The sequence below is a fragment of the Pleurodeles waltl genome, chromosome 3_1 (genome assembly GCF_031143425.1).
Source record: "Pleurodeles waltl isolate 20211129_DDA chromosome 3_1, aPleWal1.hap1.20221129, whole genome shotgun sequence".
Taxonomy (NCBI): Eukaryota; Metazoa; Chordata; class Amphibia; order Caudata; family Salamandridae; genus Pleurodeles; species Pleurodeles waltl.
Window position 1 is genome coordinate 1,916,348,792 of NC_090440.1, and position 16,983 is coordinate 1,916,365,774.

General features: G+C 44.3%; 1 protein-coding gene across 2 annotated transcripts in view; it reads left to right on the forward strand.

The window, feature by feature from the left end:
- SERPINF1 (serpin family F member 1) overlaps positions 1-16,983 on the forward strand; it is an 82,362-nt gene that overhangs the window by 20,475 nt on the left and 44,904 nt on the right. For both annotated transcript variants that reach the window (XM_069226132.1, XM_069226131.1), the window contains exons 5-7: positions 1,422-1,625; positions 5,217-5,359; positions 10,734-10,944. In XM_069226132.1, coding sequence (XP_069082233.1) covers positions 1,422-1,625; positions 5,217-5,359; positions 10,734-10,944 — 558 coding nt within the window. The remainder of the gene's footprint in view (positions 1-1,421; positions 1,626-5,216; positions 5,360-10,733; positions 10,945-16,983) is intronic.

Below are 16,983 nucleotides of genomic sequence, written 5' to 3' on the forward strand. Positions count from 1 at the left end.
CCATCTTCTCTACTGCTGTTTGCATTTGCATTTTGACCTTCTGCGTTCCAGGGTGTACCAGATGGTTTGTTTGGCTGGTCTGTGCTTTTTTGCCGGTTTGGTGGGAGCCACTTGGTCGGTGGCGTTAGTAATCCAGTCGTTGAAATTCTGCACTGCTTGGTCCAGGTTTGGGGGGTAGTTGGGGTGAGTGGTGCAGTGGGCGTCGGTCCATTGTTGCGTGACCTTGCTCCAACTGTGGTTGGGGATGGCGAAGTATGCAAAGGAGTGGTCCGTCCAGGTGAGGTCTGAGGAGTGAGTGTATCTGATTCTGTTGCTGGATGAAAGTATGTGCGTGGGGTCACTGACTAGCTTCTTAAGGCCAATGTTGTCCAGTCTTTCCAAAAGGTTGGTGAGGTCTTCCAGGTGGAAGTTGAGGTCTCCCAGGAAGATGTAGTGTTCGGATTCTAAGGTGAGAGGAGTGATGAAATGTGCAATGGCGTTGCTGATTCCGGTCTGCGGGCCTGGCTGTCTGTAGACCAAAGCACCTTTGGTGGTGTTATTGTTGATGTGGAGCTGGAAATTAATGTGTTCCATGATTGTCGTGGTCTGTTCGTTGGTTATGGTGCAGTTGATCGACTCTTTGTGTACAATAGCAATGCCGCCTTTGTGTTTATTGGGGCGGTCCCTGTGTTTCATCTTGTATCCAGAGGCTGTTGCATTGGCTACATCCGGAGCAGACATTGGGGTGATCCAGGTTTCGGTGATGAATGTTACACCAGGTGTGAGAGAGAAGATGGTGTTGCAGATTTTGGTGCCGTGCCTGCAGAAGGATCTGGTGCTGAGAAGGATGCAGTTGAGTTTGCCCGCTTTGGTCGGTGCTGGCATCGAGGAGAGGGGTACTGCGGTGGTGTTTTGAGCTGGCGTGGCAGTGAGGCAGCAGTGACGACAGCGGAAAGGTTCTGCTGTGTTGCGGGGTGATGCCAGGAAGAAGTTGTTCTTGCGTACAGGGTTCAGGGCATAGAGATAGGTGGCAGAATACCTAAGGGGGTCCGGAGATCCAGGGTTCCTTGGGGCACTCATGGGACCAGGAGTACTTTGGTTTGGCTTGCTGAATATGAGGTGATGTCTAATGAACTAACAAAGTGGAGGATTCATCCATAGTTGATGCACATTACAGGGACTCGGAGCTATGTCCATGCAAGGGCATAAAAGGCCTCCACCGTCACCTGAAACAACAGTAAAGAGGCGTAAATTCTAACACTACAGCACTATGAGAAATGAGGAAAAATGAACAGCTCCAAAAAATGGATTACGAAAGCAATCTTTAGAGTTCTGTTTTCAGGATGCAATATAAGGCATCTGTCTAAAAAGTTTGGTGATAATGAAGAAAGAGGATCTAGTTCGAGGAAACTGGAATTTCAGATGTTGTTTTTGGTCCTCAGGGCTGCGGCTAAAACTAGATGTTGTGAACCAGGCAGAGAAGTACTACGGGGCGAAGCCAAAGGTTCTGACTGGGAACCCTCGTGTAGACCTACAGGAGGGCAACAACTGGGTGCAGCAGAAAACAGAGGGCAAAGTGACAAGGTTCTTCCAGGAAATTCCCAAGACACTCAGCATCCTCCTCTTGGGAGCTGCATACTTCAAAGGTAAACGTTTTGCAGGTTGAAGGGGGGTATTGGTAAGAACCTATAAAAACAAAGTGTGGAAGTAATGAACAACCAAGGAGATGAGAGAAAGCAGGGATAGAAGGTATGAGTACAGAGTAAGCAGAGGCTTTGGTCAGCTGACTGAGCCACTCAGATTTTCATCAGAGGACAAGACTGAAGCAGTCTTCAGTACTTCACAGACAGCAGGCATTCTGTCTGCCTGCTCTTTGTGAGGCTGCTCTGTGTAGTACTCGTGAGTAGTGGTCAGTAGCTGTGCCTTTATGTAGGAGCGCGAGCGAGTGACTAGAATTACTTCATAATTAAGCGAGGAGCACAGTAGGTTTTAATATGCTTTATTTAAAGTAACGTTGATCAGCTCAATATCTTCGAGCGCGACAGGGCATGGCTGCTCTAATCCTCGCAACCGTCCTCGCCCTTTGAATGACGCCCGTCCACAACCTAGCACCCCCTCCACATATGAGAATTCTAGCCACTCGCTCGCGTTCCTACATAAAGGCACAGCTACTGACCACTACTCACAAGTACTACACTCAGCGTTGAGGCCTGTGGTGGGTCTAAGAAGAAAGTCCGCTCCTGCTGAGTCCACAGTTATGGTATAGAAACCGCATTATAATACTGTAGAGGTGGTTCTACTATAGGAGACAGGAGACAGGACACAGGGAAGGGATGTTTGGTTTCCTTCTCTCCCCTTGTAGTCAAACTGGAAAGTCTATGTGGTGGCTCCTCAGCCTCCTTCCTCCTCCACTCCATGAAATAGCCAAAATCCCTCAGGACATGTTGTTGGTACCCAACCATTAGGGTGCAGAAAGGGTTGAATTTGTTAAGGCAACAATGCCATTCCACCTGGCCTAATTGGGCAGCTCAAAGGAAAAGTAAAGCACACAACTGGTCTGAGTGAATAGTTCTTTGTCCTTTCTGGACAGCCCTAAACTAATTTTGCAGGCAGTGGACCTAAATGGGTCTTCTCACCCAGACTTCAAAAGCCTCTTACTCTTCAAGACTATCATTTTTGGGACATATTAAATTGCTAGTATTTTCCGGCATTCTCCATCTTTGCTGGATGATCTACTGGTTGTTCAGCACCAGGTCCTGAAAATCTACATGTTGCAACTCACTCTTCTTCTATGTTCTTGAACCTAAAGCTCTCTGAGGCCACCAAAGGGTGGTTAGAATCTGTACAAAAACACAAAAAAGATAATTTGGCAGATCTCTGTTCTTCGTTTAATAAACCTGTGCCATAACTGAGCAGCACAACTGGCTTAATTTTGGCAGACCCTCAACATAATTGATTTTTTAAAGTGAAACATTTTCAGTAGCAGCACAGTGTTTTTGGAGAGCAAATTAATTCTATTGAGCCAAGCTGCTATAAGCAGACTTGTCAAAAGAATCAACCACACCAGAGCTAAATATTAGAAAGAGTAGAAGACAAAACGATCTTTTTTTTAATTTTAATTTTTTAATTATTATTAAACAAACTGAAGAGAAAGTCATCTTGATGGATTCATAAATGACCAACCATAAACATCAAAATTAAGCGACAACATACTTTTTCAATGTACCTGCGACATACAGTTTACACATGTATAGCATGAAAATTACTTTTTTACATAATATTGTGTATTTCTATTTTTTGGAGGAGGCAACAAGTTGATATACATAAGAAATAATAACAGCACTGATTTTGCACTTAGTATAGACTTATCTCATAACAGGCGCTTATGACCATAACATGTATTCACTGATCTCACACACAAGCTGATTACAGAACAGAATCTTTGTTCAACCGGTAGTTGTATATAGATGACAGTTAAAAGTCAATGTATTGAAGATAAACAGTAGCAAATTCACCTTCATAAAGATGCTGACTATGTTTTGGTTGAGTGAATTGTCAAATGCTCATCAGGATTTAGGAGGCAGCAAACAGTTTTTAGAGGGTTCTCAGGAAATAAATACAGTCATCAGTAACATGAAAATGGATTAGAGCCAGATGTACAAAAATAGTGATTACCTAATTGCGATTTTTTTTGTGAATCGCAATTATGAAATCGCTATTTCTAATGTATGAAACTCTTTTGAGTTTCATTAGTGATTCGTGGTGGATTACAAATAGACCTACCTCATGAATATTAATTTGTGACCCACTGGGATTCGCTGCTATCAAAGGGATGGTGGCCTGCTGGGGTCAGCAGTCCACCATGCCTGTGATGGCTTTTAAATAAAGCAATCCTTTTATTTTTTTTATATTTTAAATGCAGCTTGTCTTCCTTAAAGGGAAAAGGGATGCATTTAAAAGAAAGAAAAAAAAAATCAAACGTTTAAGTTTCATTTTTGAAGAGAATTCTCTTGAACCATTGCCTGCTCTTAAAAATAGGTTTCCAAGCATTCTCAAAGAGGCAGGGGGTCCTCTTCCCAATTGCACATGAATTACCACTAAATTTAAGTTGGCCTTAAATTGCAGATATTTTGCAAGTGCATTTCGGTCGCAAAAACATCCGTACACAACACTGCAATTCAGTATTGGGTAGAGACACCATCAACACGCCCCTTCCAAATACTGAACTGCAAAACCAAAATTGTGATTTGGTAACAAGTTACTGAATCGCAATTTAGGTTTTGTACATCAGAAAAAGCATTTCTGCAGTTGCAAACAGACCAATTCTGCGAATCGGGCCATTTGTGAATGCAAAAATGCTTTGTACATTTAGCCCTAAGCCATTCCTTTTCATACTAGTGACAGGTGCACCTGGTTGTATGGGGTTTTTGTGGGTAAGGCAGCAGGTTTTAACGTGGAGAAAATAACAGTATGGTGGCTGCTGTTAAAAAACTTATCAATGGGGCAGGAGTGACTTTAGGACCCCCCTGTATTAAATAGACCCCATGTTGGATGTAGAACAAACCTGCATGTCCTGTAGGCACTGTGGCCCATATTTATACTTTTTTAGCGCCGCATTTGCGTCATTTTTTGACGCAAATGTGGCGCTAAAAAAGTATAAATATATAGGCCTGTGTTTTTACAGGACATTTATTTTTAAGCGGCATACATGTGTATTTCTATTATAGAGGTATACAACCTACAGACACTGATTCATTAGATCATTTTACGAGTTCCCTTTCAAATAGCCAATAAAACCATGTATTTTATATAAAAGGCAAGGGCATATTTGGCCAAAAAGGAACATTTTGTCACATCTTGTTAAACGTAGGTGATTCTACTGTTTTGCAAGGGTGAGGCTCACCTACTATTTTGGTTTGCTCAGTGAAACATCTTGATTGTAGTACAATTCTCTTCTAGGTCTGCATTTGGTTGCTAATCTGGCTCTTGCAGGAGGGTAGGGAGAGGGGAGTATGTGTAAGCGAAACAAAGGCAGGTTGAATCTGAGATTGGATGAGGATATTGTAGGGTATAAGAGAACTGGAAATTATGATAGTGGGTAGGATTGTTAATTTGGAAGGTGTGAGGATGAGATGACAAGCAGAAGAGGGGCAGAAAAAAGGTGCACTAATATTAATCAACGCACTGCCATATGCAACCGGTGTATATATCCAACTTTTATTTTTGGTTTATTATAGGCCAGTGGGGATCAAAATTTAACCCACAGGATACTGCCCTACGGAACTTCCATCTGGATGAGCAAACATCAGTCAAGGTTCCTGTCATGTCAGCTAAAAGCAGAGTCGTCAGATATGGATTGGACTCCGACTTCAACTGTAAAGTGAGTTAAAAGAAAAAAACACTTAACCCACCAAAATGTTTATTCACCAGACAGTCACCAGGCACTTACTAATCTTTACGGTCATTTAACTTTAACTTTGCTCACAAGTGACTCACTTTACTTACATGACACTAACTTCACTCTCCAAACACTCCTGTCAGACAGAACAGGTTCTCAAGAGGGATTTCAACGATACTTTTGTGATGCGCTTGTTATTATTTGAAGAGTTATTTCTAGCAACACTAAAATGGCTTCTGGGATTAAACAAATTTGCAAATGAGGCAAAAATATCTCTTACCACAAAGTGTCCACAAAGCCATATTTCTATATGTTATAAATTAGGTTTCTGGTTGGCTATGGTAGGCACCTACGCCAGGCAGAACCCACCACTGTAGTCAGGATGAGGGTGCTAGACACCCTAGACCTGTCAGGCTTATCTCGGTGGCAATGTGTAAACTATAAGACACACACACACAGACACACACAGACACACACACACACACACACACAGACACACACACACACACACACACACACTCTCTCTCTCTCGCTGGGTCCCCTGCCTAGGAAGAAATCTAGTGTAGCTGCCCGCAAACACATAGTGCAGCTGCCTTCACTGTGCGGCTCGATCTCCTCCTCCAACGGAAGGTATTGGAACACAAGGGAGGAGCCCTCTGCTGGGTCCTCCCCTCCATGCTGAACCAGCACGGTGACTACCAGGCAGCGCAGGCACTGGTAGGATCTGCCGTGGGATGTCTCCTCTGGCTCTGCTTGCCGCAAAGGTGAGGCAACTCCGGCACTTGGCTGGCTGGTGGGCACTTTCCCACGCTCAGCAGCTCTGATCCTCTGGGAAAGGAAAAGGCAGGCAGAAGGTCCCCTTACTCTGAAGGGACACGGCCCTGTGGGCCATTTGTGCTCAACACACGCCGGCAGTAAGAATCACGTCGGGAACACCCCAGCACGGTTCCCACTGTAGTTCACCCCTCTGCCAGACTCACAGACCACCAGAGTCACCTAGCAGTGGTGCATCAATACCCCCTCTTAATGATCCTGGTGTCACAAACAACCAGGGGCCAAGCCAACAGACATTGGGAGAACACTGGGGGCCCACAAGCAGGGATGTAGGAAGCAGGCGAGCACACCAGGCTCCAGTAGAAGAGAGGCAGTCCTTCTTACAGCCTATCAGGCAGCAGGTCAGCACTACAAAGCAACAGAGTCCAATGGCAGTTCCTCCTGGCAGTCCTCTGGCAAGGTGTAGCACGTAGAGCCAGCAGCATCTGGCTACAAGTCCTACACAGTGTCTCAAAACATGGGGCTTAAGCCCCTGTACTTATACTGAAAATGTCTTTGATGTATGCGACACTTCAAAAGAACCTTCGAGCACCCCATTTCAACCCCAGCCCTGGCTCCAGACATCAGTAGGAGGTAAATGAGCCCTTTGTGTGAGGGCAGGACACAGCCTATACAAATATAAGTGTGGCCCACCTCCCTCCCGGCCCACGAAGACCATTCAGTATGCAGATGTAATCCTGTTACAACTCCACCCTCTCTGTGTGATGGCTGTCTGTAAAGTATGCACAAAGCCCACCTGTCACGTTAACCTAGTCATGGATTGGAGTCACGCTGCAAAGCACAATAGTCATACGCACAGTGAAATGCCCACTTTCTAAAGGTGGCATTTCCACAATAGTGATTTAAAAATTCCACCTACACCAATAAGCAGGCGTTCTCACTACCATTCCAAACATGCCCAAGCTACTCCTCACAGATCAGAAATGACCACTTAAGTACCTTTAAGGGAATTCCCAATGAAAGCCTATGAGAAGCAGTGAGAAACCAAATAGGCTGTTTCTCACTACTAAGACATGCCACACAATGAAGGCACGTGTCCTACCTTTTACTTACACAGCACCCTGCCCATAGGACTACCTAGGGCCTATCTTAGGGATGACCTAAATGTAGTAAAAGGGGAGTTTCAGGCTTGGCAGGAAACTGTGCACATAGGCCCTCAGTGGCAAGCCTGAGACAGGTTTGAAAGGCTACTTCTGTGAGTGGCTGCAAGCTTCACTGCAGGCCACTAGTAGCATTTAATTTACAGGCCCTGGGTATATTGGATACCACTCTACAAGGGACTTATAGGTAAATTAAATGTACCAAATGGGTGTAAGCTAATCATACCAAATTTAAAGGAGAGCGCACATGCACTTTAGCACTGATCAGCAGTGGTAAAGAGCCCAGAGTCATAATGCCAAAAAAGAGGGACCGAAAAACAGGAGGAGGAAGGCAAAAAGTTGGATATAACCCTGCAAAAAGGGCCAGGTCCAACACTAGAGATTAAAATGACTGTTTTCTTTTCAGTGCCCATTCTATCATGCATCTTTCATTCTGAGAAAGGAACTTCCTTTCTCTAGAACCACCAGACTGTAGGTCATAGTTAACCAATTCTAGTTTTTCACTTGCAATACTACAGATGGAAATTTGCTCTAGACATAATGTATAAAATGGTTTGTTAGACTATGCAAATTAATTTAAAAAGAGTATATCTTTTTAAATCAATTTACACAGTTTACAATTCGTTTAAACATTATTTCTTGAGCAAACCTCAATGTGTTTGTGTTCAATATGACTTTTGCAAGGAACCCCTTCCTCTGGAGGTAAACAAAACTTAATTCTACAGCAAAAATCCGAATACCTTACCAGTAATCAAGTATGCTGATATTTAATATGAATTACTTCTATTTCATCGTCATTGCTTAGTTATTTCAATCTTGATTTTCAGGGCATCTTCCCTTTCTCTTTTATCAGTGCTGCATACACGTGTTCATTTTAAAAGAAAGGAGGCTGGTACATTTTTTTCCGCTATCATTTTATGTTATTTCCACGAACATGTGACTAGTCTTTCTTCATGTTTATAGTAAATCTTTGGCTATCATTTAAATGGATGTTAACAATTATTAATGTGTAAAAAGCATGCCATGTTTAAGGATTCATTTAATCCTTTCAATTTCATTAGATCTAGATTTTCTATCTAGCAAATTTCTTGCCCAAGTAGTCTTTCTTTGTTTTCACTTTCTATGTAGGTGGTAATTCTATAACCTGAAAGATGATTTGTGATTGATTGTGGGTGTTTAAAATATTACTGTGTGGACGTGTGCAAGCAGAGAAGTCAAAGTATGGGAAATGTTTCAAAAAGTATTATGCAATAAAACAACCTCTACATTCCATCCATCTAAGTCTTAAGGGAATGGGGCACTGCTTTTAAGTAAACAGAAAACGTTATTAACCTGTAAAAAAACATCTGGTGTTGTAGGTTCACACGTGCCACCCACCTCTGCTGTGGTTAGAAAGTAAAAGGTTTGAAAGACTGCTTAGCAAAGCAATTTAAGTTTTATATTGCACATGCAGAAGCAGACACATCTACTCTGATGTTGGCTAAAACACAATAATCTAATATTGAGTCTGCCTACTCTGGGATTGTATGATTCAGCTACGATATCAAGATTCATTCACAAAACCGAAACGCAATCTTTGAAGTAAACAAGTTGTTAGATCCTGAACCTGATACAAAATGGCAGGATAGTGTAAAGCATGTGAGCTACAACAAACACATGCTGTAAACGTAGGTCCTGTGCACTTGTATCCCTTTCCCCTGAGGATTTTTAGGGTCAGGCCTACCAGACTGCACGCAATCTGTCTACCTTTTGTCAGCATACCAAGAGCCTACAGTGGGTCTAAAGACCACCCTTGCTTACGATTGGTAGGCTTTACTGTCACTTTCTTGCTTTTTATGTGATGGCATATGTTGTCCATCATGTATTTGTCCCTCCCCTGGAGCACAGCCTTCTTACTTGTGTCCTTTTAACTGTTCACGTTTTAGAGAATTTCTTTTATCTTTTTGTTTAAGCACTCCATAAGAGTGTGAGGGTTGGGTGTCCTGTGTGTAGCTACACCAATGTTTTAACCTCACTCTGGCTCATGGTCCCTAGTATGAGATTGGTCTTGTTGACCCAAAAGGGAGAGAGAAAGCATGCCTCCCTGTGTCTGCCTCCTCCACTGGAGTGCAGTAGATACCTAGTCCATCACCCATTGAAAAGAAACGAAAATGCAACTAAAAATTAGGCAACCTGTGAAATTAAACAAAGCATTTATGGCTTAAAAGGCCCTTGAGCTAAATATTATGTTGGCGTGACAGAAAGAAATGTAAACAATGGTGGAATGAACAAATTTCAAGTATGTCTGTAGAATCGAAAATTCTCAATTGCATGTATTTTGGCACAAACGGGCAATAGTCTAGCACAAATCCATATTAATATTCTAGACGTACTGCCAACTAACACAGAATGTGGAGAGGGCAAAGCAAGTCTATTCAGGTATGAAATTTACTGTATGGAACTTCTGGACACAATGGACCCAAAGTGATTAAATGAATCGATGGGGTTCACATGCTTTTATACACATAATTGTTAGCATTCATTCAATGACAGTTAAAGATTTGCTACAAACTAGACAAATATTAATCACATGACCAGGGAAAAGACATAAGAAGAAAGCAGAAAAGATGCACACACCTATATTTTTTTCTAAATGGATGAGGATGTGGCTGACTGACACAAGCACAATACAACAGGAAAGAGCAGCAAATTATATTGAACATCAGTGTAACTGATTAATGTTTTGGATTCACCATAGACTCTGACCTCTCATGCAAAACATTGAACCCAAAATACATAAAGGAGTATAAACATATTGGAAGTTTGTTGTAAAAATAATCTCTTAACTGAGTGTTGACGTTTGTGATGTGATTTAAAAATAGAGTACATTTGATATGTAACCGAAGTATTATAATTAAATATTTCTATGATTAAAATATCATCTCTAATGTGATATTTCTTGAGAGGGAATGTTCTCGTAGGGAAGTAGCATAGCAGTATGAAGAATGTGCGGTGAGATATACTTGAAAAGCAGGTGTATCTCACCCTTCTGTTCCATGGTACAATGTCTGACCACTTCCATCAGCGATGGATCCTTAAAGACCAACTTACTCCTCTCTACACCCCATGCCATTATTTTCAGTACTCCCCTTCTCATGTCATAGGGTACTTTCTGTAACTTCTTGCATCAGTTTTAGAGCATTCCAACATGGATTTACATTGTGAGCCTGTGCTACGTCATTACAACATTTTCCCATATGGTCATGAAGGATGACCTTTGTGAACTCCACCTGGGTAAATTGAACAGTCTTGCTAAAAACATAAGGTCTGTCATAAGCTATGTATTTACACTGTGACTGAAGAGTGACTGTACAAATACAGTTTTGTGTATGTACAGCTCAGGTTTACACCCCACAAGCAGTGACTTCTTCTGTGTCATTTAGATTGCCCAGCTGCCTCTGACCGGCGGGGTCAGCATCATGTTCTTCCTGCCTCTTGATATAACACAGAACCTAACCCTCATTGAAGAGGGGCTGACCTCAGAGTTTGTTCACGACATCGACACTGCACTCCAACCCATCACTGTGGACCTGACCGTACCCCGGCTGAAACTGAGCTCTGACGGTGACCTAGGCGACACCCTCCAAGAACTGAGTACGTATGACCAACGTGTGGTCCTCCAGGAAGGGGTGGTATTAACATTACTGGGGGGGGCTATGGTAAGCAAAAGTAAAGGGAGATGTATAGTTATGTAATGTTGTGAAAAAGTTACGAAATGCAGGATGTCAAGCCAAGCAGTTAACTGCATAACAAGACTCAGAACAGACCAAAGTGCAATTAATACAGACTAGAAGTGAGATTAACAGAAGAAAAACAGGCCATGTTATATCAAAGTAATTGCACCCTATTCATACTACAATCAAGTGACCTGCTTCTTTTATGTACATCCGGCATTTGTCTCAAGCATCGGAGTTTGCATCAAAATTGCAACTTCTTATTTTTCAAGTATCTTTCCCATGTTTATGAAATGGGTACACAGTTGTAAAACATAACTAGTTTGCAAGTGCTACTTCTTGAGTATTCATGGAGAGCCAACCATCACAGAAGCCCAGACTCTTAAGTTTACCACTGGGAGAGCAATGTTAGGAAGGTGCAACCTAAAATTCTCAATACAGTCCAAATATATTACATTAGTAAACTTCATATTTTTCATACAAAGTACAAGACATTTCATCAAGAATAAATCCAAGCAAGTGTGGTTTGGTTGGAGATACAAGACTGCCGCATCTCCTGAAGGCTCAAAAGCAACCATAAATGTGCCCGAACTAACCAATTACGCAAACAGCTTTGAGTGCTTTCTTTTAATTTTCGAGATGCCAAATGGCTGAAAAAGACCACGTGGAGAAAGGCTAAGGTAAGGTTTTTGCCTTTCAAGGAGAAGACTCAAGAGAAGCAACTTCTAGCTTGTGCTTCCTAAGGACAGTCTCCCATTCTAAACGAGCTCTCAAAGGCTCCGTCCAGATAAAAATGGACAAGGAGGCACAAGAAATAAAGGATTTCAACCCAGGCTGATTAATGAGAATAAATCATTGGCAGCATGCACGGAGGCAAATGAGACCAGCAAGAATGCAGATAATTGGTCTCCCAGGGCAGGCAAAGTGAGATGACTTGGAACTGTTTGATAGTGCTGGCTTGAAAATCAACTGAACTTTGTACATGAGGTGTTGGGATTGGGGGTTGCGAACTGTCGCTGCATGAAAAGAAGAGTTGTGGGCATAGAAGACAATCATGGTGTTTATGAGAGGTGGGCCAGCAAGAAAGAAAATCTTGAGAAAAGCATGATGGAATAACAAGGTGCTCTGCAACTCGCAGTGGGTCCTCTTATTTGAATAGTTGAGGCAAGTGACTGAGTGGAGAAGAAAGACATGGAACACGTTAGGTAGACATTCTGGAAAATGTGCGTACAGGTGGGAGTTCCTATAAACATTTAAACATTTCCTATAATGGTAGGCAATACTTTTTTTTCTGAGATCCTAACACAGAAACCACCCTACTAGAAGGTTGCCAAAAACACCCACGGCCCGTGGAGCAAGAGATTGAAGTATAAAATAAAGGATGATAATGATATGAGCTAACCTGAAAGGCTAAGTGAAGGATATTAGATAAGATGAAACTTCAGGTATATATAGTCGACACAAAGTTCAATAGCTACTCTTGCTTTATACAGATGTGACAGTGTTATCATTCTAGTCACTGGTCCCGATGTAGGTTGGGCAGAGTTTGTGGTGAAAATTGAATATCCCATTTTGAAAGATACGTGGGGGATGTAGCATACCTGTTCTCTTGTCTAAGCAGTCCAAAAGAGACTGTCAACCAACTTACCTTCAAATGATTCGGCATGGTGATAAACATAATTAATCAGACCACACAGACCAAGTTCTGAGGGGAACTATTTTATGTAGTGTAATTATTCGTTATTAGGAGCAGGTGCCTTACTGTGCCCAATGAGTAACAGTTACCATGTGGAAGGGGCCAGGTATTCAATGAGAAGTGATTGCCATGTGTTAGCTGTGTGGTGTCCAATGCGAAGTGATTTCTTAGGGTTCGCTGCAGTTCCATTAAGACATGATTACCATATAGTAGTGTCATAGTGCTGCTCAACAGTTATGACCTGGCTACACTGTGCGCAAATAAAGTTGATTAGGTGCCGGTTGTATGGTGTAGGAAGTTGGCTCTGTATGCACTATTTCAAAGTAAGGAATAGTATGCACAGAGTCCAAGGGTTCCCCTTAGAGGTAAGATAGTGGCAAAAAGAGATAATACTAATGCTCTATTTTGTGGTAGTGTGGTCGAGCAGTAGGCTTATCCAAGGAGTAGTGTTAAGCATTTGTTGTACAAACACACAGGCAATAAATGAGGAACACACACTCAGAGACAAATCCAGCCAATAGGTTTTGTTATAGAAAAATATATTTTCTTAGTTTATTTTAAGAACCACAGGTTCAAATTCTACATGTAATATCTCATTTGAAAGGTATTGCAGGTAAGTACTTTAGGAACTTTGAATCATTACATTAGCATGTATACTTTTCACATAAAACACAATAAGCTGTTTTAAAAGTGGACACAGTGCAATTTTCACAGTTCCTGGGGGAGGTAAGTTTTTGTTAGTTTTGTCAGGTAAGTAAATCACTTACAAGTCTCAGGTTTGGGTCCAAGGTAGCCCACCGTTGGGGGTTCAGAGCAACCCCAAAGTTACCACACCAGCAGCTCAGGGCCGGTCAGGTGCAGAGGTCAAAGAGGTGCCCAAAACGCATAGGCTTCAATGGAGAGAAGGGGGTGCCCCGGTTCCGGTCTGCCAGCAGGTAAGTACCCGCGTCTTCGGAGGGCAGACCAGGGGGGTTTTGTAGGGCACCGGGGGGGACACAAGTCAGCACAAAAAGTACACCCTCAGCAGCGCGGGGGCGGCCGGGTGCAGTGTGCAAACACGCGTCGGGTTTTCAATGGTTTTCAATGAGAGATCAAGGGATCTCTTCAGCGTCGCAGGCAGGCAAGGGGGGGGCTCCTCGGGGTAGCCACCACCTGGGCAAGGGAGAGGACCTCCTGGGGGTCACTCCTGCACAGGAGTTCCGTTCCTTTAGGTGCTGGGGGCTGCGGGTGCAGGGTCTTTTCCAGCCGTCGGGAAATGGAGTTTCAGGCTGTCGCGGTCAGGGGGGAGCCTCGGGATTCCCTCTGCAGGCGTCGCTGTGGGGGCTCAGGGGGGACAACTTTGGTTACTCACGGTCTCGGAGTCGCCGGAGGGTCCTCCCTGAGGTGTTGGTTCTCCACCAGTCGAGTCGGGTCGCCGGGTGCAGTGTTGCAAGTCTCACGCTTCTTGCGGGGAGTTGCAGGGGTCTTTAAATCTGCTCCTTGAAACAAAGTTGCAGTTCTTTTGGAGCAGTGCCGCTGTCCTCGCGAGTTTCTTGTCTTTCTTGAAGCAGGGCAGTCCTCAGAGGATTCAGAGGTCGCTGGTCCCTTGGAAAGCGTCGCTGGAGCAGGTTTCTTTGGAAGGCAGGAGACAGGCCGGTAGGACTGGGGCCAAAGCAGTTGGTGTCTTCTGTTCTTCCTCTGCAGGGGTTTTTCAGCTCGGCAGTCTTCTTCTTCTTGTAGTTTCAGGAATCTAAATTCTTAGGTTCAGGGAAGCCCTTAAATACTAAATTTAAGGGCGTGTTTAGGTCTGGGGGGTTAGTAGCCAATGGCTACTAGCCCTGAGGGTGGGTACACCCTCTTTGTGCCTCCTCCCAAGGGGAGGGGGTCACATCCCTAATCCTATTGGGGAATCCTCCATCTGCAAGATGGAGGATTTCTAAAAGTTAGTCACTTCAGCTCAGGACACCTTAGGGGCTGTCCTGACTGGCCAGTGGCTCCTCCTTGTTATTCTCATTATTTCCTCCGGCCTTGCCGCCAAAAAGTGGGGGCCGTGGCCGGAGGGGGCGGGCGACTCCACTAGCTGGAGTGTCCTGCGGTGCTGGCACAAAGGGGTGAGCCTTTGAGGCTCACCGCCAGGTGTGACAGCTCCTGCCTGGGGGAGGTGTTAGCATCTCCACCCAGTGCAGGCTTTGTTACTGGCCTCAGAGTGACAAAGGCACTCTCCCCATGGGGCCAGCAACATGTCTCGGTTGTGGCAGGCTGCTGGAACCAGTCAGCCTACACAGATAGTCGGTTAAGGTTTCAGGGGGCACCTCTAAGGTGCCCTCTGGGGTGTATTTCACAATAAAATGTACACTGGCATCAGTGTGCATTTATTGTGCTGAGAAGTTTGATACCAAACTTCCCAGTTTTCAGTGTAGCCATTATGGTGCTGTGGAGTCCGTGTTTGACAGACTCCCAGACCATATACTCTTATGGCTACCCTGCACTTACAATGTCTAAGGTTTGGCTTAGACACTGTAGGGGCACAGTACTCATGTACTGGTGCCCTCACCTATGGTATAGTGCACCCTGCCTTAGGGCTGTAAGGCCTACTAGAGGGGTGACTTATCTATACTGCATAGGCAGTGTGAGGTTGGCATGGCACCCTGAGGGGAGTGCCATGTCGACCTACTCGTTTTTGTTCTCACCAGCACACACAAGCTGACAAGCAGTGTGTCTGTGCTGAGTGAGGGGTCCCCAGGGTGGCATAAGATATGCTGCAGCCCTAAGAGACCTTCCCTGGCATCAGGGCCCTTGGTACCAGGGGTACCAGTTACAAGGGACTTACCTGGATGCCAGGGTGTGCCAATTGTGGAATCAAAAGTACAGGTTAGGGAAAGAACACTGGTGCTGGGGCCTGGTTAGCAGGCCTCAGCACACTTTCAATTCAAAACATAGCATCAGCAAAGGCAAAAAGTCAGGGGGTAACCATGCCAAGGAGACATTTCCTTACACAACCCCCCCCCCCCCCCCCCAAACGAAAGAGGATGAGACTAACCTTTCCCAAGAGAGTCTTCATTTTCTAAGTGGAAGAACCTGGAAAGGCCATCTGCATTGGCATGGGCAGTCCCAGGTCTGTGTTCCACTATAAAGTCCATTCCCTGTAGGGAGATGGACCACCTCAACAGTTTTGGATTTTCACCTTTCATTTGCATCAGCCATCTGAGAGGTCTGTGGTCAGTCTGAACTAGGAAGTGAGTACCAAAGAGGTATGGTCTCAACTTCTTCAGGGACCAAACCACAGCAAAGGCCTCCCTTTCAATGGCACTCCAATGCTGCTCCCTGGGGAGTAACCTCCTGCTAATGAAAGCAACAGACTGGTCAAGGCCATCATCATTTGTTTGGGACAAAACTGCCCCTATCCCATGTTCAGAGGCATGTGTCTGCACAATGAACTGCTTGGAGTAATCTGGAGCTTTTAGAACTGGTGCTGTGCACATAGCTTGTTTCAGGGTGTCAAAGGCCTGTTGGCATTCTACAGTCCAGTTTACTTTCTTGGGCATTTTCTTGGAGGTGAGTTCTGTGAGGGCTGTCACAATGGATCCATATCCCTTCACAAACCTCCTATAGTACCCAGTCAAGCCAAGGAATGCCCTGACTTGAGTCTGGGTTTTTGGAGCTGCCCAGTCCAGAATAGTCTGGATCTTAGGCTGGAGTGGCTGAACTTGGCCTCCACCTACAAGGTGTCCCAAGTAAACCACAGTTCCCTGCCCTATCTGGCATTTGGATGCCTTGATAGAGAGGCCTGCAGATTGCAGAGCCTTCAAAACCTTCTTCAGGTGGACCAGGTGATCCTGCCAGTTGGAGCTAAAGACAGCCTTGATAGAGAGGCCTGCAGATTGCAGAGCCTTCAAAACCTTCTTCAGGTGGACCAGGTGATCCTGCCAGTTGGAGCTAAAGACAGCAATATCGTCAAGATAAGCTGCACTGAAGGACTCCAAGCCAGCAAGGACTTGATTCACCAACCTTTGGAAGGTGGCAGGGGCATTCTTTAAACCAAAGGGCATAACAGTGAACTGATAATGCCCATGAGGTGTGGAGAATGCTGTCTTTTCTTTTGCTCCAGGGGCCATTTTGATTTGCCAGTACCCTGCTGTTAAGTCAAAGGTACTTAAGAATTTGGCAGCCCCTAATTTATCAATCAGCTCTAGGAATGGGATGGACATCTGTCTTGGTGACAGAGTTAAGTCCTCTGTAGTCCACACAAAACCTCATCTCTCTCTTTCCTTCTTTGGTGTGAGG